Source organism: Falco rusticolus, chromosome 6, assembly GCF_015220075.1.
Source record: "Falco rusticolus isolate bFalRus1 chromosome 6, bFalRus1.pri, whole genome shotgun sequence".
Classification (NCBI taxonomy): Eukaryota; Metazoa; Chordata; class Aves; order Falconiformes; family Falconidae; genus Falco; species Falco rusticolus.
The window spans coordinates 10058127-10084890 of NC_051192.1; the positions used below are offsets into that span (position 1 = coordinate 10058127).

The 26764-nt window shown below is 36.9% G+C and overlaps 1 protein-coding gene across 7 annotated transcripts in view; it reads left to right on the top strand.

The window, feature by feature from the left end:
• Nucleotides 1–26764, top strand: part of SIPA1L2 (signal induced proliferation associated 1 like 2) — a 152088-nt gene that overhangs the window by 49793 nt on the left and 75531 nt on the right. For all 7 annotated transcript variants that reach the window (XM_037392334.1, XM_037392337.1, XM_037392342.1 and 4 more), the window contains exons 3-5: nucleotides 14096–15802; nucleotides 22259–22392; nucleotides 23741–23929. In XM_037392334.1, the coding sequence (XP_037248231.1) occupies nucleotides 14338–15802; nucleotides 22259–22392; nucleotides 23741–23929 (1788 nt within the window). In that variant the 5' untranslated portion in view covers nucleotides 14096–14337. The remainder of the gene's footprint in view (nucleotides 1–14095; nucleotides 15803–22258; nucleotides 22393–23740; nucleotides 23930–26764) is intronic.

A 26764-nucleotide genomic window follows, 5' to 3' on the forward strand; every position in this document is an offset into this window, starting at 1 on the left:
TAAAGAAAGTAAGATCTATTTGATAATGTCCTGAATTTGGGGGAAAAATAACCTGTGGATTTTACTGATAAAGTAGGTGAGTATGCATTGGGAAGGAGAAGGAATTCCATTTACTGAAGTTATATGTCAAATGTGTACTTTCTCTTGTAATCTAATATGAGCTTTCTGAGTCAGAGACTTAGCAAATGTGATTGTTCATTTCCAAATTTGGATATTGAAATAAATCTGTAGTTTCTGTAATGCAAATATATGAAGAAAAAAAAAAAAAAAAAAAAAAGAAAAGAGGGAGATATGCTCTGACACCAAGTGAACACACAGTTCCAGAAATGTGCAGTCTGCATGAATGACATATAGTTTGTTGGCTGACCAGAAACTTTGTGCTAAATCAAGGCCAACGATGAAATTCAGAGGCAGATTTTTTGCAGTGCCTACACTGTATTACTATGCCCGTGTGTTAACACTTTGGATCGGTTAATTATACCCTCCTATTTGAACGTTTTCATTTACATAAGGAGCAGAACTTGATAAATCAAATCTAAAATTCAGTGTTTGAATTATTGGATGGGGTGTTAGGTAATCAGAATTTTACAAGCAACAGTTAAAGCAAAACTGGCCCCATAAAAGCAAACCATTCCAGATTGTGAATTTCCAATGAACCTTCCCCATGCTTACCAACAGTGGGCCACGGTTATATTTTCAAACTTCCTTATAGAGTTATTTCTTATTATTGTGTTCAGAGAGCTAAATATAAAGGTAAATTACTGAGTGTTTCATAAATGATTCTTAAAGCAAGACTTCTTTTTCAAAAATTTTGCCTTTGGGCCTTTTATCATGAAGCAGTAAAGTTAGGAAGTTGATAGCATGCTTGTGATAGCTTGTAGCTATCATGTCACTCCATACAAGATTTTTTTTCAGAATCCAAAGAAAGAAATGAGTAGCATGGGGTGGGGGTGGGTGGCGCAAAGTAGTGAGATTCCTGAATTATTAAAACTTACTTTTAGGGTTGTAGCTTTTTAAAGGCAGACTAGTTTACTCCACTGTTGTCATGCTAAGAATCAGGAAAGGCTTATAGACATTTGATTTAATGTCTCTCTAACACGAAGGAATACAGCATTGAATCTGCATTCCTTAACCCCAGCCATGATGGTGACTGTCTGGAAAATGCATACGTACGACAAGAAATGTTCTTTTCAATTTAGGAAAATGAAGTTTTGCTGATCTGGCTCGGAATTTTTGAAAGAAGTGTTTCCACACTATGATTTTGAAGACAGTTTTTTTTCTTCCTGTTTAAAATGAAAATATATAGCATATTTTCTCAGCAGGAAAATTCCAGAAAGTTTTCAGAAAACTTTGCTTTAATTTAACAAACTAAAGCCAAAACTTTAGAGCAATGATGAAGCTATCTTATTGTTGTTTTTTTTGTTTTGTTTTGGGGTTTTTTGAGGAGGAAGTGGAAGGAAGTACGCCATAAAGTTTACATAAAACTTTAACCAGTTATCTTTTTTTATGACCCTTTTAAGTCTTACTGATAACAAGTCTTTTAGCTTGACAGCTATTTGATTCTAGAAAAGATATCAGATGATCACTGAACAGATGACAGTGACTTTTTATTGCTATCAAGTTGTGCTGAATTTGAGTGGACTGCTGAAAAATGAAGACTATTCTGCTAGCAACTCTCTCATTCCAGCTGCTGTTCTTCTGTTTATGTCTAGAGTTACATGAAAAGGTTTTATTTGCCAAAAAAGAACTGTGACTCTACAAAGTTTGTGAACAACCAGCCTTATAGGTTGGCTATCTCAGAGAGGTGCTTGTTTGCCCGAGCTGTGTTGTTTGGTGCAAGGTAGCCCAGGCTTAACTGCATGTGCTTGGAAATGTCGTGTGGACACATTTTACCAAGTTATTTGGTAACTACCAAGACCTTGAATGTATTTAGTTAATACTATGAAATCTGCTTTCCAAATTTAAGTTGTAAAATTAAGAACAAAATCATTTTTTTATGTAGTAAGACTGTATGAATTAAGTGTGTTATGATCAGCACAGATTTAAACATATTTTCTTTCTCCATGGAATTTGTGCTCTTTTGATTCAGAGGGAAAGGACAGAAAAAAGGGAAATATCTCTGTTCTCAGAAAATAACTTCTTTAAAAGATCTTGATGTACAGTGACATGAAATAATATTTCAGAGCTCTAAAGGGAAGCAGAAGTACATGAGCATTTACTTGCTGACATGTGAAACTGCAGAACCCCAGTCAGTCTGAAAGACTGAGAAAACTGGCCAGTAATATTACCATCGTATGCTACCTTGCAGTTCATGCCACTTAATAAAGAGTCAAGGTCAAATTAAAACAGTCTCCATGAAGATTAAGACTAAATGTTTCCTTTTTCTTTAAAACTTACTTTACTTTAATCAACCACTTCCTTCATTACTGCTAAGAATAGTTGAGCCTGGTGACATCAGAGCCGTTCTACTGCCAAGTGACATGGCATGACACTTCCTGTTTTACTTTCTTGAAAACTTAAGAAACAGAAGCAAAGTTAGTATTTCTGGTTTTCCATAACACGTGCCGCTGTACTCTCTTCCTTAGTGAGTAGTTCAGATCTCTTCCACATCAGAATGTTTTGAGTTTTTGAACACTTTTGTCTATTGCCATGTGCAATGTTCAATGTTTCCTTATTAATTGGTGTGAGGACATGTTCTTTTGCGGTTTTTTTTTGTTGTTGAAAACTGTCATGATGGGTGAGATGATTCAAATTCTCCTTTGCTTTAACAATGAAGCAGATGTAAGCTCTTTCCTCACCCCCCTAGAAATGAACTCACCTGTAAAACTGAATTTATCCACTTTGTGATTCCCTCTTTGCCCAGAGGTTGCAAAGTGTTAGAAAAAGTGGTGTTAGCTGCAGCAGCTCGGTTTCTAGAGTGTGTAAGTGCATTTCTACCATTTCACTTAGTAATTACAGACTATTTTCATCCATCCTGGAGGGATGTGGCTGGTCAGGACGGCACAAAGACAGCACTTTTAACAGGAGCCAAGTTCTGGAAGATTTTTGGGAAGCGCTGTGTTCATTATTGCAAATACTCACTTTGTAAGAACTAGGTAATAGCTGAATGAAGCTGTAGAACAACTGGCCTCTAGGCTGGCTCTCTCAGAGACGCTTTTTGCCCAAACTGTATTTTTCAGCGCCAAGTGATGTTTGGAAATGTCGGGTGAGTGCAGTAGGTCTTGCAGAAGAAGGGAAGGGAATCAGCACATTCCCTTGTGCGCTGCATTGGGAAACTGTAGAATGACGGAGGTGTCACTAGATGATGGTGCTTATATGCAGAGGAGCTGTGTACTGCATTTGTGATTTGCCTAGTCACGTGACAGGGTAGGATCTGGAGGATGACCCTCTGCCATCACAGGCCTACAGTTTTAAGTCCCGTTGATAGGAATTCTCTAGAGCGTCACCAAAATAGCATTTTTCTGGAATAATATTTTTTTCCTAAAACAAGCTGCAACAATTAACTTTGTATGAGCATTTCTAATAGATACAGAGATCTGAGTCCTGTGGCAGACCAACTTGAGTATCATCAGGCAGCATTATTACAGGAAAACTCACAAAGAGCATGAACGAGTCTTTGATATTTGGGGGGAAATGTGAGGAGAGATCTAAACAAAACCATGTTTAGCGAAATTTCTCAAATCTTATTTGATCGTGGCAGTTTTCTCTCAAATATCTTATGTGCAACAGGAAAAGGGATAAAATAGTATGTGTAAGAAAACAGTGTAATTTTGTAGGCACTGAGTATTAATGTCATATCCCAATGTTCTGTGGTACCCAAAGTTTTATACAGTTGATGGATCTTTGAGAGGTTATCTGTAAAATATATTCTTGTATGTATACCTTAAATGTAAAAATCTGATTATTTTGAGCCAGCAAGGACTGCTGCAAGTATGTGCAGACCTGTAGTATGACATACCCATTTCACATGAATGTAAGCAGAACAAAAGTTCAGCCTTTTCGCAGTTGTCACGGTCCTTACATTTTATACCATTTAATCCACTTTGGAACGTCAGTTTCCATTTACACTAACAGTCTTATTGATCGTAATTTGTCAAAACGGACAGGAATGGACTAGGGAGTTTGTTTCTCAAACTCAAGGTGTGCCCCCGTGATTAAAATCCGTGACCCTCTTTGGCTGCCTCTTTCACCGGTGGATGTACTGGGTATCTCTTGTTTTAAGGAGGCTCTTTCTACTGCAAAAAATGAGATGCAGTTAAAAGTTGTATGCAGTGTGTCTCATGTCGCATGGGAGAGAGTATGTCTGGTGGAAGTACCAGTAATATTTTTCTAGTGCTGTTTGGAGGAATTTGGAGTTGATGTCCAGTGTACGGATTTGTGAGCTCATACCATGGAATCCAAGTGCGTGCTTAGGGCAATGCAGATAGTCTGACCTCTCCAATGTGAACATGGCAGGCTCGATCTCTGCTCCGGCCTGAAGCAGCATCTTACTATGAAACAGTTCTAATAGAAACATATAAAAACTTTCTTGTTCTGGCTAAAAATGGCTTCGTATATTTCAAAAGCTCTCTTGAGTACTGTGTCAGAATCTGAAGCCTGCTTTGTGGAATAGACAGCCTCAGCTGTTTAATAGATTTATTCTTTTATCTTCACACTGAGTGAATGAAAAAGCTTTAATTTGGGCCTCACTGTAGTAGGCATACAAAAAGTGGAATTGCTTCTTATGCATTTTTGTGGCATATTGACTTTGAAAAGTCAAAGCTTGCAATCTTGTTCTCTCTTACTGAACATTTTCTCCTCTTCCAGTACTTGACTCCTTATTCAATTTCAGTGCAGCCTCTGAACCTGCTTCCAAATTTCTACCTCTGGATGTGAAATAACCCTCAAAATGTTAGCACATCTCTCCTTTCCTATCAACCTTTAATTAAAAAACCATTTCTTTGGATACTTCAGGAGGCACCAACTCCAATAGCTGGATATTTTTTTTCAGAATAATTTAAAGCAAATGTATGCAGTGTGTGAAAACAGGTTTACACACATATCAAAAAGGCTTGAGATAATTTCTTCAGAGAACACAATGCTACCACGTGTTCAAGAAGTTTAGCAGAAATTTATCTAAACATATTTTTGTGTTAGAAATCGCTCTCTGTTACTGAATTTTTTAATTTTTTTAGATTGGTAAGTATAGATAATGATGTTATTTAACTACTTCTAATTTTCTATCACATCATTCTATCTGTAGCAATTTGTTATATATTATGAAGGCAAAAATTCTTACAGTATTGCTTTTTTGTTGTTGGGTTTTTTTAATGACACAGACAAGATATTTCTTAATATTTGATGGGTTGGTTGCTTTTCCCCCTCCCCCCTGGTTTTCTCTATGCCTGCTCTCGGGCAGAGTGCTTTTCCATTGGAATATCAATAACCATTTTGTGCACTGAGGAAGAATTATAATAAAAAAGATAATTTCTGATATGACTATTTCTAGGACAAGGTAGAATGTGTTGTCTTCATTGTTTTAACATAATGTAATACATTTCCATTATTTCTTCTAAATCACTGAGTTCCTTATTGTTGCTGCCAGTATTTTATAAGAACTGTATAAACCCCCCCAGCATTCTTAGCATTTGTTAATGTATATTAACAACTTGAAGGTAAAAAGTTTGTTTCGAAATTAAACACACTTAGTATGCTCCCTTTTCAAAATACAATATGAATATTCTCTTCTTATAATCTTCTGCTAGTTGGTTTACATATGCTGAATTTTACTTTAGAACGTTATTCCAATGCATACAATTGGTTGTCAAAAGCTCATTTTCATGTGACAAGCAACTACTGACTTTCCTTTTGGATTATGCAAATTATTGCTTAGAGTCAGTACATCATGGTCCTTTTCTGTGTGTTTGAATGGTGTGAATGTGGCGCACAAATCCTGTCCCTATCTTTCTAAGCTTTGCCTCTGAAAGTGACTTGATACACTCGCTGTTTACCAACTGGATTATCATAGTATTTAGCATCCCATACAGTGGGGTCATCCTATGAGGATCCTGTTGCAACAGGACAAAGAAATAGTCCCTGCCTTGGGGATTATTCAATTTAAATATGAATACATCCATTCAAGCAGGGAGGGCAATTGAAGAATCAGTGGACATGACAATTTCTGAGCCTGTAGACAGTACTGTTTCTACTGAGGATTCAGAGGTTGTCCAACTTGCTTTACAAGATCACTGAAAATTACTTTTTTGTTGGTTTTGGGTGGAACTTTCTTCAGTGCAGTGTTTCAGCATTGTAACTGAAAGGGAGTAATCTTTACTCTTCCACAATAATTCATGCTCTGTCTAATCTGAACTGTTTTACTTTACTGTAATAGGTTCTACTACCTGAGGAAAAGTCCGTGTCTTGCAAACAGGCTTTTACTCCCAACTTTCTAAGCTTTTGAACTGCATTGGATATAGAAAGTATTATACAAAATCTACTTGTGTTTATCTGCTGATTTTATCATACTTCTTTGCATGAATCTTGTTGATGACATACCTGTACCATTATGTGTTGAAGATTTCTCATTCTCAAAGATGAAACTGGGATTAAAGTTCTGTATTAAGGGTATTTTAAGGATAAATACATTTACAAGGAAATCGCAATTACTATGAAATGTTGAAGGCACAGAGATAAGTACATCTAAATACTTTGAAGTAGGGAGATGTCTTGGAGTCATCTAGTCTGCCATACATCATTCTGTCCTGAAGAGATAATGTGCATGCGTGTAAATTATGTTCTGGATGTCATTTTAGGCTCCCTGTAGAAAACAGATCACTTAATGCTCAGTCAGTAGGGTTTGTTTATGTTATCCTGCCCTTTGACACCTAGATTCATGAATGGAAGAATGAAAGGAGACAAAGACAGTTTTGATTCTGTTTGTTTAAAATTTTCACTGATACAAGAGCTTGACTGACATATACATAGCTTCTATTTGCAACTGGTAAAGACTGCTAAAAATTAGTATTGGTTAATAATAAACTATGGGGAGTTTGGTCCCTTTCCCCTCCCCTGTCCCTTCTCTGTCATATAAGTGACATAAGCAGTCAGTGCTTGCAGATGTTTTTTCAACCTTTCCCTGGAAAAACTGGTCTAAGAATTTCATGTTAAGGGGCTTCTTTTTTATCTCATTAATTACATTATGTGGTAGGCTTTACTGTATTTTGTTGGGTTCCATGATTTCGGTTTTAAATGACTGAACTGAATTGGAAGAGTACAGATGAAAGATTCTCAGTCTGCGTGTCAGTGGTGGTGGTTTTGCCATTGATTTCAAAATAATTGTGATTTCACTCTGCTACTTTACATGGCTCAACCCGAACAAGATAGAACTTCAATTCCAGTTTTGTAGTTAAACTCTGCATAGGCTGCATAATTGAACTGTTTATAATAGAGCTGTAAGAATAGGAAGATATCCAGTTTATTCTGGAAATTGAATTAGCCTTAATGTATCTCAGCGTCAAAACTTGTGTTAATGGAACGATAGAATATGGGTATTAATAGTCTAAGAAAATACAGTGCTAAAACAGTCACAAACTTATCTAAACATATTTTTCAGTAACAGAAGGTGATTTCTAACAAAGTTTAAAATCAGTGGCAGTAATGCTATAGTCAGTAATAGCTCTATATAAAACACTGATATTCACTGAGGGATAACCTAAGTTGCTTTATGAAAAACTTAAACAGTGTTTTTAAATGAAACAAAACATGAATTGAGATACCATTTGTAGGAGCGACTATTCAGGGGAAGTAATAGAAGGTATGCTAAAGAGAAGCTGCTAGGACTTTGTGATAGGTATTCTTTGGTATAATGAGTATATGTGCCAGTATATATATGGTGTATATATATATGAGTATATAATGGTATAATATATGCCAAAGAACGTATATTTTTTGTAACTGCTTTTTAAGTTCTTTTTAATAAATGGCTGTATTATATTAAAAAAAAACAACCCAACCACAAACAACTAATAGTAGTGAGTTTTGTATTTGTAGTAGTTGGAAGGTATGACTTATTAAATTATTTTCCCTGGAAAAGCCAAGATGACAGGTGGCGTGATTCTGACAGACACAAGTCTGGTTTTGAGGGGTCTGTTTTTACCTGTTAGATATTATACAATTATTCCTGTAGATGATGAGGAGTTTTTTCTCAGCCTGTGAATGAAGAAGAGCAGTTATGATTGTATGATTGGAGGTCTCTCTTTGTTAAAAATAAAATGCCTTTCGTTGAGTAACACTTAACACCTGAGGAATTCAAAGTTCTAGTCTAAAGATCCATTGCTCCAAAATTACACATTGCATCTCTGTCTCAATATTTAATGTATGTGCCATTTTCCTTGTTGGAGAAGGGAACTGTATTTGAACAAACAGTATTTTTTTTTTTTTTTTTTTTTTTTTTTTTACCCCAAGTCTTGCATGAGACCCAGACTAGCGCAGTTCCACTGTTTTGGTAAGGACTGTGATGGTCTTGCACCAGCAGTGAGAATCATGTAGGCTGTTGTCACTCATAACCCATTCCCCACAACCCCCAAATCAGCAAAGCTATGATTGTTGGTGGATTATTCTGTAGATACAGTTCTATGACTACGTCATTTCAACAGAGGGTTCTTTTCAGTTTCTACTTTTGCATTTCTCTCACAAGCAAAGACTAAATGTGAAGAAATACAGCACAACTAAGGAAGTGTGCAACAAACACTGACTACACAGCAGCTCATATGTATTTCCATTAGTCAAATAATGGGCTTCCCATCCTTCTACCTCTTGTCTATGTCTGCATATTAATCAAGTATCTGAAATATGCATACTAGAGGTAACCATTTATACTGTAGTAGTTATAGCTTTAATTGTAAATTTGATGTACAATAATCTGATCCATTTTTTTTCATGAGCTGTGCTCATAATTTGTTCATTGTATTATTTCCAATCCATTTTCCACAGCTGCAATCCGAATAACTGGCTCAATTATAGTTAGTGTTATCCTTTAATATTCACTGTGCCTCATGGAAAACTTTGAAAGAGATATTCCATTTAAAGACAATTATGCTTAAATATCATGGTTTTCTAAAGACATTTGCATGAAAACAACTGCACAGAGAACTCACTTTCATCTTCCATACTCCTATCTGCAGTAATAATTCTCCCGTGTTGACATCATAATCAACTGTCATTTAATATGATTATCAGAGTTCAGTGTGACCAGAATGTTCTGGCTTGGACACATGGATTAAGTAAAGTAGCATGGCTTAAAAACCAGGCATAACCTTCATTTTGCTTCTGAAAATTGGATTGTTCTGATTTAGGATCTTTAAGAAATAAATGCTGTTAATAAATACACTGAAAATATATAAATGTAAAAACATTGGTTTATGTAGTCTGTTTTTAAAAATAAACAAACTGAAACAAGTTTGAACTTGCATTAAGAAACTTTTGTGCATATTTTTTTTTAATTGCTTCCTTTTTGTGGCAGCTTTAGTTTTAGGAAATGATATCTCGTGACAGATTTGTTAAGTGGGTTATCTGGTCCAGAACATGTGAAAACACAGGCAGCTTATCAACCGTGCTCATTTCTCTTTTGTACTGTTCTTTTTCATTACACTTAAAAGTACGGGCCTGAAGGCAGATTTTTCTTGCAAGGTTTGGATTTCCATAAAGTAGCCGTTGTGTAACTGCTACTCTGCTATACTGGCAAAATACATAATGCTACTACCTACCCTACTATGTGGTTCTTTGAAGAGTGCTAACCTGACTCTGAGCACACAGAAAACGCTGTGTAGAATCAATTGAATGTAAATTAAATGTCTGATCTTCAGCTTTTGGCATATTATTCCTGCCTATACTCCTATTTTATCAAATTGCACTTCCCATTTTTTAAGATTAGTAGAGCTTGAGAGTCACGGTTTATAGAATTGTCATCTTGATAAATAGTAGAGATTAATGCTTTCATCCAAATTATGCATTCTTTTTAGGATGATAACATTACATAATAATAGGGGCAGATTTCCAAAGTCTTGATCAACAAAATGATCACAGAAAGACTTCTTAAATAATTCATTTCCATCTATCAAGGCTGACATGAGGCAGCGTTACCAAACAGCCTCCTTTTGACAGGGTAGTCCAATAGTACAGTTCTTATTCATTGCTCTGCTGCTGGCACAGGAACATTTGTCGGCATGTATCCAGGTCGCCAGGAATCTTGGAATCATTCCACGTTAAAGAACTGTAACTGTAACTAACAAACCAGCTGCTGTATTGAGCTCAGAAGGAAGTCTTTGTAGCTGTGTGGAAGGAACTTAAGTTATTTGCATAACATCCAGCAGTCTTAGTGGGAAGGGTTGGTAGGAGCACAACGGCGGGGGAGGAATCCAGCTTTTCTTTTCTGGCCATATCTGTCAGTGATTCCATTCTTAAATGCTAGGATGACATGAAAAGAGAGAGGTGAAGAACTCGAGCAAAAGGACTGTACGGGTGTGAAGAGAAGGGTGCTCGGTCATATTGACACAGTCTTTGTGGACGTAACAGTTTATTAAATTCAGCAAACAAAATCGGTTTATAATAAATAGCATTACCATCTATAGGGGAAAGTTCGTGACTTGCTAAATTCTTCCTATGGAGAGAGAAAAACCTTAAAGAACAACAAATACAGGAGAATATGGTGCTATCCATCAGCATAGGTCAGTTTTAAACCAAAATGTGCTGTTGTACTGAGTTACAGGAATTTACAGGACTAGGCCAACTTCAGATTTTAAAAAAAAATTTACTAGTATACCTTAAATATACTGTGCCACATCTTCCAATATTTTCCAATAAAAAGTCAATCTACAGTTCCAAAACAGGCATTTCTTTGGTCTTCTGTCATACCAGCTTTACAGTGTAAAGAAAAATAATTCTCTTTTTAAATAGTACCTTTTCAATGTACCTTTTGTTTTATGATACAATACTCTGGCCATACTTCATCAAGTATGCCACCACCACCACCACCACAACAACAAGCCTTACTTTCCTGTGGCTTTCAGGATCTCTCCTGCCTTCCACAAATACAGCTGTTTGTGAGACCGAACAGTAAATCATGTTGTGGGTTTGGATTGAAAATAAATTGGGTGGTAGTGTCCCTTTGTTTCTCTTTCCTTCTGCCTCTCACCACCTCATCCCCGATTTAATTTTGACCTGGATTATGTTCCTGATCCAATTCACTGCTTTTGCGCAAATGCTTATAACAGAAAAAGGGTTAACGCAAGGGAAGAATGGAATTTTTGCAGGGTAGCCTTTTCTGACCTTACATGTATTTTCCCATTCTGTAAGAGATTACTTTTTTTTTTTTTTTTTTTTAAAAAATACATATACTAATGACTTCTACGAATGGCTTTTATGTAGGAAAAGGCAAGAAGGCTAGAAGATGTAATTCACCGTAATTTCAATAAAAATTGAATTAATCTTCAATAAGAAGTCAAATATCTTTCCCCATATGTGAAACTGACCTTTCTGTGTTCTCACTATTTTATATTATTGCAGAAACAGAAAAGGTGATTCTGGAATAGTTTAGTTTTCCTTTAGTGTTTTTATTTGGCAAAGATTTCTCACACTCCTACAATTGTATAAAGAACACTCCGAAGAGATGATAAAAAAGGTGTCAGCTGTTCTTGTTATGTGTATCCCACGGAAGTTTTCTTGTATCTCACCTTTGTAATATTACTTGTGCCCCCAAAATATTAAGCATATTGACATATCTTAAGAGATATGTCAATATTCCTGGAGAAGGACTTGAGGGTGTTGGTGGTTAAAAAACTGAATACGACCTGGCAGCATGCACTCACAGCTCAGCAAGCCGCTGGCATTCTGGGCTGCATCAGAAGCACGGCTGGCAGGGCCAAAGGGTGGTGGGTCTGTCCATCTACTCCACGCTCATAAGACCCCACCTGGAGCACTGTGTTCCTGCTCTGGGGCCACCAACATAAGAAGGACATGGGCCTGTGAGATTGAGTCCAGAGGAGGGCCACAGAGATGGATCAGAGCACCTCCCGTATGAGGACAGGCTGAGAGAGTTGGGATTGTTTGCCCAGGAGATGAGACTGCTCTGGGGACACCTTATAGCTGCCTGCCAGTACCTAAAGGGGGCTGATAAGAAAGATGGGGACAGAATTCTTTGTGGGGCCTGTATAGATAGGGCAAGAGCCAATGGTTTTAAAGTAAAAGAAGGTAGATTTAGATTAGCTATTGGGAGGAAGTTCTTTACTCTGAATGTGGAGAGGCACTGGAACAGATTACCCAAAGAAGCCTGAAGTGCTCAAGGCCAGGCTGGACGGGGCTGTGAGCAACCTGCTCTAGTGGAAGGTGTCCCTGCCTGTGGCAGGGGGGTTGGAACTAGATCATCTTTAGGGTCCCTTCTAATCCAAACCGTTCTATGATTCTATGACTGATATTTTCCTTTTTGTGCTTTATTTTCATAAGTCAATGTTTAAAAATCCTACATGCCACTCTTGAAATACTGTTTCCCTGAACACATCAGTTGTTTAAGCAATCTTTTGGACTCCTGTAAGAAACCAAAAACTTTGTTTTAATTGACATCATTGTCATTAAACAGTAGTTCTGAGAAATTTGTATGTAGTGAAAGTAAGCTGCAATGTTGTATTGTTATTGTTATCCATTGGTAGTAACACATATAAACCATGTCAATCATGATGCTACTCTTATCTTCTGTTTATTAACCCATTACGATACAATAGAAGAGTCCTAAAGTTCACTGTATCAAACACAAATTTGGTTTTGATTTCTGACAAGCAGAAAAAATCTGTCAAGTTTTAATTTATATTATTTCTTTCCCCCCCCTGCCTCACAGTTTTGTGATTTGTTTGGGGTTTTTTTTTTGTGAAAATTTTTATGGCGTTAAATGTAGGGGGAAAAAAACCCACATATCTTTTGAGTTCTTGCCACCTCATATCTTCACTGAAATAAGAGGAGAATTCATATTCCAGGCTAATTTGACCTGACCTTTTTTTAAAAAAACTCTGGTAAATACATATTATGCTTATTTACAGCATCGTAAAAGATCATTATGTTGGCATTTTTGTTCAAGGAACAAAAGATGAAAAAAGGTACCTAACATGCTGTCTTGTCTCTGATTGTGGCCTGCTTTTATGCAGTGGGTTAAAGGATGGGCTCTGCCTGCAAATGAATCTTCACAGCATGAGTCATAGTCATTCTTAAGACCAATAAAGTCATTGAAGAATATTTTTATATCTTAACAATCCCAATTTTGTAATAAAATTAGCACTTATCAATAGGGCTACTATCTTTTCTTATTTGTGGAAGACAACAGATGTGTTAAGCCCCGTAACTGAGTTAACAGTCTAGGTTTCCAACCAGAGGAATATAATGTAACAGAAACAACTATAACTGTTTTATACAGCTAAATAATAGTTTGCACTCCAGATAGAGGAATGTAAGTAAATCTCCCTTTGGGGAGAGAGGCAGTGGAGGGGAAAGTGAAATACATTTATTCATTGAATTAATAGTGAAGAGAATACTTATTTTTATTCTATTAAATGGGGCAAAACACTTTTCTTTGTCTAAGCTCCTATCTATTTCATGTATTTTACTTACATTTTCTACCAGTCTTGCCCCAATAACTCCTGTGTGTATTAGCCAGTTTTAAGCAAACTTGAAAATGGTGTCTTAGAGGTAGCTATGTTCTTTCACGTTATGTAAAAGACACCGGTGATTAGACAGAGGCTGGGCACCTAAGTTGCTGTCAGCACTGAAGGACATGCGGAGGGCATTGTATATGGCTATTCTGCTTGCAGAATCTCTTCTGCTATTCACTGTGTGTGTACTGGTTAGCCCATGAGAGATAGGCAGGTTCAAATTGCTCGTATCCTGTGGGCATCGTACGGGAAACTGGGATTATTGCAGTTGCTGGGTTTTAAGGAGGCAGAGGATAGAAAACCATACAAAGCAAGTCTCATTAGTTCCAGTTTCTAGAGTGTTGTGTATATACAAACAACATTGGAAGGTTACTGTTATTGACTATAAACGTTTTAATACACTTTTTTTTTTTTTTTATGAACAGATAAAAGAAATTTGTCTGGATTAATACTGAACTGGATGCATCTGAACTGAAGGAAATCTTTTAAGATTGCTTTCCCGACAGAAGTTGTACAATAATGGTATACTGAGGTTTTTGCTTGCACGTCTGGGAAGACTGTAACTGTGTTTTTATATTGCGGTTCATTGGCCCATAAAAGACAATGTAATAACAAAAGCAACAGTACATTTATGCAATAATAGTGGTTCCCATCCCACTGACTGGACATGAGTGATCAAAGGTCTTTGCAAGAAGATAAGCACAAAATTAGCAGAACTTCCTCAAAGTTCAGGGAGTCTTCAAGAAGCATGCAATCTGATGATTATTTTGCTAGAAAACTTAAAGCTTTGAACGGTAGCATGGGTCCTCCTGTTTCTTCAAGTGCATCTAGCAAAACTGAAAATAATCAAACAAACGGTACACCAGCTATGCCTAAAATGGGTGTTCGAGCAAGGGTATCTGAATGGCCTCCTAAAAAAGATTGCTCTAAAGAGCTGAGTAAAGCTGCTTGGGAAAACAGACCTCCAACCAGTTATGAAGGTGTTGGCTCAGTACTTCCAAATGGACAAAACGACCAAAGTGACGGACAGCAAGAAGAGCTAGAATTGGAATTTACAGAGGGAAAATATTCGATTGGCGATCTTTTTGTTCATTCCCCTCAAAGGGGACTTCATCCCATAAGGCAAAGAAGCAACAGTGATGTAACAATAAGTGATATTGATGCTGAAGATGTCTTAGACCAGAATGCTGTTAATCCCAATACTGGAGCAGCTCTTCATAGAGAATATGGCAGTACCTCTTCGATTGATAGACAAGGCTTGTCTGGAGAAAATTTTTTTGCAATGTTAAGAGGATACCGAGTGGAAAATTTTGAACATAAAACCCTTGCTCCGTTTGGATTTTCTGAGTTTTTCCACTGTGATCCTACAGTTTCTCCAAGTCTACATGCTGCTGCACAGATTTCCAGGGGAGAATTTGTCAGGATTTCTGGCTTGGATTATATGGATAGTGCCCTACTTATTGGTCGAGACAGGGAGAAATCTTTTAAGAGGAGACTAAAATCAGAAGCAGTAGAAACATCTCTATTTAGAAAATTGCGAACAGTTAAAAGTGAACATGAAACTTTTAAGTTTTCATCTGATCTGGATGATAGACTTGACAGAAACATTCGTTCTTGGAACTGTCAGAAATGTTTTGCACATTATGATGTTCAGAGCATTTTGTTTAACATAAATGAAGCAATGGCTACCAGAGTAAATGTAGGAAAAAGAAAAAATATAACCACTGGGGCGTCAGCTGCATCACAAACTCAGATGCCAGCAGGCCAAACAGGAAACTGTGAATCTCCTTTGGGAAGCAAAGAGGACCTCAATTCAAAAGAGAATTTAGATGCTGACGAGGGTGATGGGAAAAGCAATGATTTAGTATTGAGCTGCCCTTACTTCAGGAACGAAACTGGTGGCGAAGGAGATAGACGGATTGCACTTTCTAGGGCAAATTCAGCATCTTTTTCTTCAGGTGAAAGTTGTTCCTTTGAGTCCTCTCTGAGTTCCCATTGCACAAACGCTGGTGTTTCAGTACTAGAAGTACCAAGAGAAAACCAGTCTATTCACAGAGAGAAGGTGAAGCGTTACATCATAGAACACATTGATCTTGGAGCATATTATTACCGCAAGTTCTTCTATGGAAAAGGTAAATTCTTCTAATGCAGCTGTTCTGAGATATTAATGGATTAGTTTTAAGTTGCTTAGTAAAGCATTTTTTTTCCTTCTTCTGTATAGAGAGTCCTAGTATATTACAGGGCATCCTGAAACTCTTTACTACAATTAAAGCTGTTATTTTTACTCTCCCAGAGGGATAATCAACACCCAGTGGGTTAGGTATAAAGTTATGAAATACTTGTGTAAGTTCATTCAGTGGGGGGTCATTTAAATTAGTATGTAAACTAATTTTCTTGGTGGGCAGGAAGAAAAGACGACATTTTTATCCAGTAAATGCATTGGAAATACTGATGTCCAGAGTAGAAATCATTATTTCCTAAAATGTGCCTCCAAAAGAGGTTTTAGCATTGAGGATTCTGACTGCCGCTTTCTAGATTCTGCTGTCTTCAAGTATCTCTTGGAGCCTTTCATACTGTATGTACCGTATATACATACTCCTTAAGCAGAGAGCTTCTGATGGTGCTTAGTTTTTCAGCATAAAGGGAGGTGTTTTATGCCTTTCTTCTAGCCTTTTACCCTATTTTTTAGGATACGTTCATACCGCAAAGTGCCAGAGTACTCTTTTCAGCAGAGTAATTCAGATATTTGTTATTCAGACAAACCCTTTCCAGTTTGCAGTCTACTTTAGGTGTCTGTATTCAGTACTGCTTTCTGCAATCTCTGTGAAATTTCTGCTTTTGTGGGGACAACCCCAGAATACCTATCTCTGTCCTTTCTGTGTTATGAGTTACAGCTCAGTCTTTTTGCTGTTATTAAAAGAAAAGCAAAAACCCACCCTGCTCCTGTCCTTAAAAGACTGTTTGTTACTGCCTGAGTCTTCATGAAATCATGCTTGCTGGGCTTTCAAACTGTATTTGAACAGCAGGAAATAAGCACTGTACTGTACTCCTGGACTGTACTCCTTCCTCCTGTCACCCTTCACAAGGGAGTCAAAAAAGAATCCAACACAGCGCTTGTTTTCACAATACAGTAGACACCTAGAGCATAGTGGCTCTAAACCCACTGTATTCAAAATGCAAGGAAGAAAATAATCTGGATCTGTCATGAAAAAGGAAGAAAAAGACCCAGAGCTAGGGAAGGAGCAGGGAGTAAGTTCAGAGGTTCACAATGGCCCTTAAGCTGGGCGGATTGTAAAGGATCAAGTAGTGTTGAGGGAGTCAGAGTGGAAGAGAATGAAGGGAAATGGTCACAGAAGGGTGGCATATTTTTTGAGGGGCAGAGAGAAGAAAGGGTTGGCGTGGATGGAAATAAAAGGAAGATTGTCAATGGACAAAGGTGGTGGCAGGATAGGAAATTAAAAAAAATAGAAAGATTAAGTCAAATGAAAGAAGACTTGTTTGTGAAATGCTTTTGCCATGGATGAGTTACAGGTTCTGAAGTGCTGAATGTTTTTTGTGAAGAAAAATTCAGAGAGATGAAAAAAGAAAATACAGAGTACTCAAAAATAAAAATATACTATAAACAAACCTAATGACCTTTCTGGGAAGTTGATGTGAGTGTAATTAGTTGTAATTAACTTCTGTTCTGGTATTATGTATATGTGATCTCTTGCCTAAAAGTAAAGTATGTTTATATTGCTATAGTATTAAAAAGTTAAGAAATAGTATCTGAGAATTTTATCCCCCATAGTATAATGCTAGGAAACTTTAATTGTTACTGCCCTTGTTACTATTTGTTCTGTAGGTAAAGTCCTTCAAAAGTAAATACAATGTGATGCATTTAACATGCAGTAAGAAATTGTTACCCTCTCACCTTTACAATGATATATAAGCCATGCCCAGTTCCACATTATCTTTCTGTAGAGCTGTAACAGAAGCTGCATGAGAGAAATCTGTGTCGGGTGGCTCTTATGAGACCGGTAGCAAGTCAGGGCAAACACGGTGATGGAACTAAAAACTTTATTTTCAATAGCTGTTATCTCAAGGGATCAGGTGTGTAAGGAATCTCCATATTACTTGCAGCTGAACACGGTTCTCACTTAAGCAAAGTTTATTGTGGGTAGAGGAAATCAAGCAGGCATTTTACGTTGGACACCAAAATGTCTTGCTGCTGTGCTGATCTCCCGTATAAGAAACAGTGACATTTATATGCATAGTGAGTCTTACTTCATGCTTTCATGACAGTGAGCTCTCCTAGCTGATTGTTCATTGAATTGTAGATTTAATAGCGCAGTTGAATTTAGCAAAATAATTGTGGAAGGATGAAATAAAAATTTAGCAAACAGTAGTCACTTGTATATAGAGACATATGTAATGCCATTGATTTTCTTTGTCTTTGCAAGATATCTATGAAAAAGAAATAACTTTCTGAATATTTGATTTAGTTCACAGTTTTATAATTGGCACTTGTCAGCGTACAAGTTTTATTTCTGTTTTAAGATGCATGGAAGAAACACCCTGGCATGTGTAGCACTAATTATTCCATTCCCTTTCAAGAAATGAGAGATTTGGAATTCAGTGTCTTCTGAAATGAGCTGTAGTTTTATACTGCATATTTATAAGCTTTGTAACTATTGTTAAAATCAAATCCCACATGACTGATGTAAAATATGTTAATGTTTATGGAAAATATCTTCTCAGTTTTCAGTTAAGATTTGTAAAAGCTAGAATATTTTATTTTATCTCATGGTTTTGATTCATTAATGGTGTCCTTTAGTGAACTATATTTTTGTGGGATAAAAGGGGATGAGAATGGAAAAAAAAAGTCTGTTGATCTTTGCAAAGTATAATTGAAATATGCTTTTATTATTATTTATGTGTCCTTTTCCCCTTGTGCAATTATCCTCATAATACCTTGAGACTTGACTACCATGTTTGTTATTTGAGGGATGCTTGCAACTGTTTCTTAGTATATTGTTGTATCTGTCTGCCGATACAACAATGACAAAATGTCCTAGAAGAAATGTACAGGCTTAGCAAGCTTTTGGTATTAACTCAGTTTTGTATAAGTAAGACTTTTGTATTAGAAGAAAAGTTGACAATTATTTCTCAAAACGAAAAAGTAAAAAATAAGGAATATTTTGCCATCTCTCTTTTAAACAGTTAGAAAATGACACTTATTTTCTTATTTTCTCTCGAGTTGATACTTTAAAATCAGCATAAATACATTTAAATGAGCTTAATGTGTTTGCACTTTATGAAATTTTTAGAAAAGCACGCCTTGAATTAAAAATGTTTTCCCCAAATCCCAGAATAGCAGTAGCCATGCTATTCTTTAATTCAGCTTCTTTAATTCCCGTTCTTGAAACTGCTTTATCTATGAAGGTACATATGTAACATCTTTGGTTTTGTGTCTTTCCTATTGTATGAGAAATAAGCAGATATATGCCAAGCTTGCATTTTTCTGCTCCCTGAAACTGCAGCCAAGAAATCTAGTAACTGTGTAATACCCTTTTCCAGATTTACATCAAAATGGAAGGCTATAGAAACCCTAACTCAGAAGTTTACCTTTTTTCAAAGCCTGAATATGCAGCTGTGGGGAGTTTTTATGTTGTTGAAAGTGTTTGGCCTCTGAATCTGTCCCGTCCTGTCCCCCCACCGACACATCTCTCATCATCCACCATCTCCCTCCCTCCCTCGCCCTGTAAAATCCTGTTCCATTTGATAAATTTGCCTATCGAAGCTCAAAGTTTTAATTAACACTGGGAAATCCATGAGATATAATTTATCCATGCAAGTAGAATGCTTAGGTTGGGGAAGGAACGTAGTTGGTGAGCACGAGCGATAATTTACTGTCAGTGCCCCTTTGATCCCAGGTGTTCCTTCCAAAATAAACGGTGCTAGTTGTAATGTGCTGCTACTCATTTTCTCTCCACTGGGAAATGGACTGTAACCACAAACATACTTTATAGATAGATTTTTGAAAGGCTACTGGAAGCTTAATTTAAACTTGATTTGATTTGACAAATAAGGCTGTCATTTATGTAGATGTAACGTTTTCTTTTTTGTACCCATTCTGGGAATATGGATGACTTTGCAGTGAAAGACATTTTGCAAAAACTTCTTTACACATGCCTATAAATACATTATTAAAAAAAACATGTTTCAAAGTAGCTCAAAAATGCTAGCAAAGTGTTATATTTAATCCAGGCAATCTTAAAAGGAGAAATTAGTGTATTTCTTCATTGCTATTTAAAATAAGGAATTACAGCATAGATTGGACTGGAAGACATTTCTGGAGGTCATCCAGTCTAATTCCCTGTTTAAAGCTGCCTTTAAAGACAGGTCCTGAACAGGTTGCTCAGAACCTATTCCCCTTTAGCTTTTGACCATCTCTGTGGATGGAGATTTCACAAATTCTCCTGGCAGCCAGTTCCTGTGTTTGATTCCCCTCAGTGAGGGGCTGCATCTTGCGGTGGTCGCTTCTTCTCCTTTCTGTACCTTGGAGAAGAGTCTGGCTCTTCTTTCCCTATAAAGCCCATCAGCTAGTGGTGTCCTGTAGTTATTTCCCCCCATAACCTGCTCTTCTCCAGGCTGCACAAGCCCACCTCTTTCGGCTTCTCCTCATCTGCTATATGCTCCAGCCCCCTGATTGTCTTGGTAGTTGTCTGCTGACCTTGTCCCACTCTGTCCAAAACTGGACACCACTCCTTACGTGGTCTCAAAGGTGCCAAATGGAGAGGCATAATGTCTTCTCCTGACCTGCTGGCATGCTCTTGCTAGTGCAGCCCAGAGTGTGGTTGGCCTTCATCTCTGCAGGGGGTTCTGCTGGCTGCAGCCTGTTGCTCACCAGGGTCCCCAGTCCTTTTCCACAGAGCTGCTCCTGAGGCAGTTGGTCCCCAGCCTGTGCTGTTGAATGAGCTTGCTCTGGTCCAGATACAGGGCTGTGTTGGTCTTCACAAGGCTTTTGTCAGTCCATTTTTTTAGATTGTCAAAAGGAGAGTTTGGTTTAACAGGTCAGGTTGAAAACTTGGGTGTTTTAGGAGCTGCTTCACATGCAGCTCAGCTGTCCCATCTCAGCATCCCGAGGAAGGGGAGAGTGGGCAGTGAGGCACGGACACCCTATGCTAAAGGACTCGGCCTGTGCGGATGAGTTAACCGCCTTTTGTAAAATACTGCAAGGTTTGTGCATCTCATTATCTGCCCAATGCACATACTACTCCTTTGTTAAAATCCTGCCAGTTATTGCCCTTCATTTATTGCACTCAGCTACAGCCCTAACCACCAATACCTGAATGCTCTCCTTGAGTTTGGTTACGTACACGAACTTGTTGAGGGTGTGTTCCATTCTACCATTTAGATAATTAAAAAAAATAAATTAGTAACAGCCCCACTGTCAACTTTTGATAAACATTTTAGTAACTGGCCACTGATTAGAATTTGTATTACTGATCACAGTCCTTTGAGGCCAGCTGTCCAGCCAGATTGTGTCCACCTTGTAATTTGCATGTCCAAACCATGTCTTTTCAGTTTAGCTACATGGACACTGTAGCAGATTGTGTAAAAAGTTTTGCTAAAATACAAGTAGGCGACATTCATTGCTCCTTCCGCATCCATAAAGCCAGTCATCTCATTGTAGAAAGTAACCGAGTTGGTCATGCATGATTTGCATTTGGTAAATCTATGCAGGCTGTTTCCAAGCATGTTTTTGTCCTTCATGTGCCTGGAAATGTCTTCCATGAGAATTTGTCCCTTAATCTCCCTGGGAACTAAGGTTTATGGTGAGAAGTCTATAGCTTCCCAGACTCTCTTTCTTGCCCTTTTTAAAGGTGGGTGTAACTACTTACTGTGACCTGTCAAAGGTGATAAAGGGTGGCTTTACAGCGACATCGGCTGGTTCCCTCAATGTGTATCCTGTTTGGTCCCATGGACTTGAGTGTGTCTAGTCTGCTTAAATGGTCTCTGACTTGATCTTTCTCTTCTGTCAGTAGCGCTTTGCTCTCCCAGACTGGGCCAGTTGGCTCACGGATGAATTTAACTATTCATCAAAGACTGAAGGATTGCTAACCTCACTTTTCACTTGTTAAAAATGAGTTGCTACTTTGAATATAAAGTCTTAAACGAGAATAAGAATTAATTGAATGAAATGAAGAAAGCTACATAGCACCTTATTTTTTTAAAGACTGTTAGCTTTTGTTGAAGACTTTATGTATAGTTTCTCCAGAGTATTTTCTTACAGCATCAAGCAAAATGATTTCATAGTAACAAAAAATGCAAAAAAAAGTTATTTCGTAGTAACAGCAGTTGCAGTAATTTGAGTTATGTGATATGAGGGACCATTCTGCTCATCAGAATTAGTATTTTGTGATTTATGTACTTACTGTGCAGTTCAGAAGATCAAAAGCCAATGTATTCATTGATCTCATAGCTCAATTTAAAATAATATTTTTTGTCTAGCTGCAGAAATTTTTAATAAAATTTGATAAACGTTTTCTAGGAGAGTCATACTTTATTATTCTCTTCTCTTTTCATTCACTCTTGTGCAAAAGAGCATCAGAACTACTTTGGAATAGATGAAAATCTCGGACCTGTAGCAGTCAGCATCCGGAGGGAAAAGGTTGAAGATGCAAAGGAAAAAGAAGGATCTCAGTTCAACTATCGTATAGTTTTCAGGACAAGTGAGGTAATGTTCTTTCAGTAATTCTGCAAGGGAATGGAAAAATTAACTTAAGAGCTTAGGATGCTAGTTGCCTGTCTGTGGATACATTGCTAACTTTCAAAGTAAATCTGTTACTGGGAAAGGGAGGTTTCTTGTACTGTTAGTAAAAGTAGTTACTCCTGGAACAAAGTTTTTGTCTTCTGTACTGCATAGAATTTTTCTCTTTTCGAGCAGACACCCAAAAGGAGGTGAGTTGGCTGGAAGGAACTGTAAGAGCCAAGCAAGGGGACAGATCTTAAGAACAAAGCTGAAGATAAGCTTGGATCAAGCTGCTTGATGTTAAGTTTCTAATGATAGAAATAAAAGACTAAGAAATGTAGGGGAAAAAGAAGGGGAAAAATATGAAAGCTAGTACTATGACTTATTTGTAGTTCTGTGTTTTGTTTCAAAATGCTTTCTTTTTTTTTTTTTTCTGTGTGATATTATTATATACTTCTACATACAGGAAGGAATAATCAAATGTTGGTAAAAATAATTGATTTGGAAGACCAGCTCACTTGTGATTGTTGTAGGACACAACTCAACTTCTACTTCAAGCACATTAGTATCTCTTGCAAACTAATTTCTTGATCACAGGAACTGGCTTTGATTTGTATAAAAATAGAGAATGTTATTATTGTAGCAAGTAACTATGAGTTTTCATAATCCTTAAGGCTATTGCTTTTTATTGTGATTAGGGCACAAAGAAGTGTTAGCGAGACCTCCTGATATCTCTGGGCTCACGTGCTTTTACAAACAGATACAGAAACATATATATAAGGGTTTTTTTAGGTCAGGTTTTTCTTTTGTTGCCAAAAAATGGGCATCTCTGCATATATGTGTGGAGAGGTGATTCAGCTGACTCACTTCTAAGAAATTACTCTCTTTTTTGCCAAATCTAATGAAGATAAAGCATCATGGTTTAAAAAATAGGTGGATGGCTTAAATGAAGGTGGTGGCTTACCTCACTTGTCCACCTTGCATTCAACTACTGTGTCTGCTAGGACAGTATGGCATTAAAATGATCAAATTTTAGTTTTTCTAGTGTTTCCCCCCCAAAAAAAGTAAAATTTCTAGGAATTAGAATAAATTAATAAAATAATCAGTGAATTTCTTTGAACAAAAAATATATTTGTCACTGAGACCATAAGAACCTGTCTCCTTTTTAAAAGTTGTGTAGTAAAGTTTTTACTGGTTAAAAAAATTCAAAAATAAAGATCTTTTCCTTCACATTCTTTCTTCCATGCTTTTGCTGAAACCTGAGGTTTATATCCTTAAAAGTCATTGCCATGTTAGAACTTGAAATGTTTTGTGTGTTTTACCTTTACTGCAGCTTACTACACTTAGAGGAGCTATTTTAGAAGATGCTATACCATCCACTGCTCGGCATGGCACAGCAAGAGGTCTGCCTCTCAAAGAGGTACTGGAGTATGTAATACCAGAGCTGAGCATTCAGTGCCTGAGACAGGCTTCCAACTCACCCAAAGTACCTGAACAGCTGCTTAAACTGGATGAACAAGGGGTATGTAGCACATGACTTTTCTTTTAAAGACTATTCATTAAAAAAAATAAAAAGTTTTTCACAGGCAATGTTAATAAACGTGGATCTGTAATGCAAACCATTCACTTTCTTAGTTTTAGAGATACTTGTGTATTTTCATTGACGAAATGAGGTTTGCTTTTCTAAGAAGATTGTTCTTAAAATACATTGCAGCTTAGAGAAAAAACTGTCTATGTAGATTCTCTTTAGATGAGTGAGTAAGAGAAAGATGATAACTAAACTTTTAACATCAGTAGGAAGTGATTTTCATGATCTGCATTTGCCCTTTAATTTTTACAAATGCTGGATACAAATAAAAATACATCTAACATCTTATTACTGTTGTGTATAGGTAGGGAGTCAAAAGGATGTAACATATTAAGTCTCTACATCGAAAATTTTTGATTGTTTTTTACAGCAACATTTTCTGATTAACATGAAGTAGTCTTACTAGAATAGAATGCTTCTGGGGTCAAACAACTGGAATTGTGATTGAGACTAATGAGTTAACTACATGGCAATGAAATATTCATATGGCTTCAATTTGAAGAGAAAATGCTGAGGCTTATTTGGTTCAGTAAAGTGAATCTGCTTTATTCAAAGCTAGTGATTAAATTTGTAGCTTCTGAATATTTTTTCAAGCATGGGCTTGTAATGTAATGTAATGGCTTTCAAACCAATTTTTAAAACCATGTTTTTAAAAAATGTTCATTTAAAGTGAATATTGCACTTTCTAGGCAAAAGTTAGTATCTAATCTTTTGAACTTGAGTCAGCTGGTGAATCCAGTTGATTATGATGGTGGTATAATCGATTTTTTAATGCTAATTCAGTTTCAAATGTAGTGATTGCTTCTAGCATTGGTAGTGTCTACCATAATTCTTCTGTCATCTTTTGTGGCTGTAACAATTGCTCAAAACCACGTAAATGTAGACAGGAAGAGAATTGCTTTTTTGGGTGGATTGTTAAGCTAGTTTTGTATGTATATTTTACCACTTTCGTTCACTGTAGTCTTTGTGGAGGACTTTTAATTGAAAATTCATTTTGCCAAATGTTCTTATTTTCTCCTGAGTTTGTCAGTTCTTCTGGTAAAACAATAAAGAAAAACCAGAAGCACTCAGTTCTGAATCTTAAGTGTTCCTGATGTTCTGTTGGTCTCCTTCTTTCCTGTCTGAACCCCAGAGTGAGCTTAAGTTAATCTAGTAACTAATATTCACTGTTCAGAAGAGGCAGTATGTTCTAGGCAATACAGAGTATCAGTTTATTTGACCTGACCTGAATATTTCCCAAACTCACTATAAATATTTCCCAAAATTTGGAAATGGAGGTTCTTCACTGAACTGACCAAAGTAATTCTTTAATCATCGACACCTATTTTTAGGACACAGTGTTACATAGCACTTCTCTTTGTTTTGGGTGATCAGTCCTGAAAATTCAGTCCTGTTGTGAAATGGGCTGTCACCTGATGAAATGTAGTATTAATGTACCTTATGTGTTGCTTGTTATGAGGTAATTACTTGAACATAGAAAGCTGTGCATGGAACTGGCATGAGATCCATTTATGCCTTTAATCCTCTTATGAACTTGATGCTTTCAGTTTACTAATCAAGCAAATATAAAAAGAGTTATCCTTGGTAACTGAGGGTGATGACTGGCTGAAGTGTCGTGAATTTAAAAATATGAATCATGATCTAGAGGATTAATACCGTCACCAGAATAATATTCATTTTGCGTAATGGTGCATTAAATATTTGTATCGTCCCTCAGCAGACTGAAGGCAGTTTCAGTGTTTTGATTTCATTTTCTACCAGTTTCACAGTTTTCAGCAAAATCTAGTATGGCTTATGGAGGAAATATGTGGCTAAAACTTGTCTCTAAAACGACAGTAGAAAGTAGATGCAAATTGGATGGTTGACCTAATTTGAATATATAACTAAAGAATCTGCATTTTCCTAATTTATTCTGGCATATGATGATCAGCATTAGGTGTGGCTGTAAATTTACAAGACAAGTCAACAATTTATCTTTAACCTGAACAAGATTTTATTTTATTTATTTTTACCGCTCTCTAATTACCCCCTACATCCCTCTCCCAATTTCTTCTTGTATATATGGTTTTTTGTTCTCCTCATATCCCTCTGGGAATGTTCATTTCTCTCTAGGCCAAAGGCTGAAGTTTACAAAAACCCCAAAATAATTAGGAGCTTTGATTGCAGTGATACTTAGTGGCTATTCAGTGGCATCTCTTGAGGTTCCTTGCCAGAAAACTTCTAAAATCTGTACACGAGGAAAGTCAACTAGTTGTTGCATGATAGAGAATCTAAACTGTGCAGGAAGACAGCAAGATGCCAAGATTCAGTGCGCGGTTCTGACTAGAACATAGTCATTTTGAGTCAGGAAGGACTGCTGTGTGCCTTTAATACCCATCATATACCCAAGTAGCTAACTGGGTTTAGAAACTGTTTTCTGATGGCACATTATTAAATTGTTCTCAGTGTTACATTGAATGTAAGATGTCTTATTTTAGAAATCATGAAATCGGAACTATGTCTGCAAATATTTACTTCAAAAGACTTGAATAAGCATGCGGTACTGTTTAAAAACTGGCAGACTTTATCAATTTTAAATATTCTGGTAGGGGTTTTTTGCCTGTCAAATGTACTACATAAGAAGAGCCTGCTAAAGCTCACTTAGTTACTTCTTTCTTAGGCATCGATGTTCTATAAGTACCTTGATTTCTGCTTCTGCACAGTCCCCACGATCTTGGTGTGAGAGTTCTTTTGCTTAATTCTTCTAATTTCATAGCCTTGAGTGCTTCT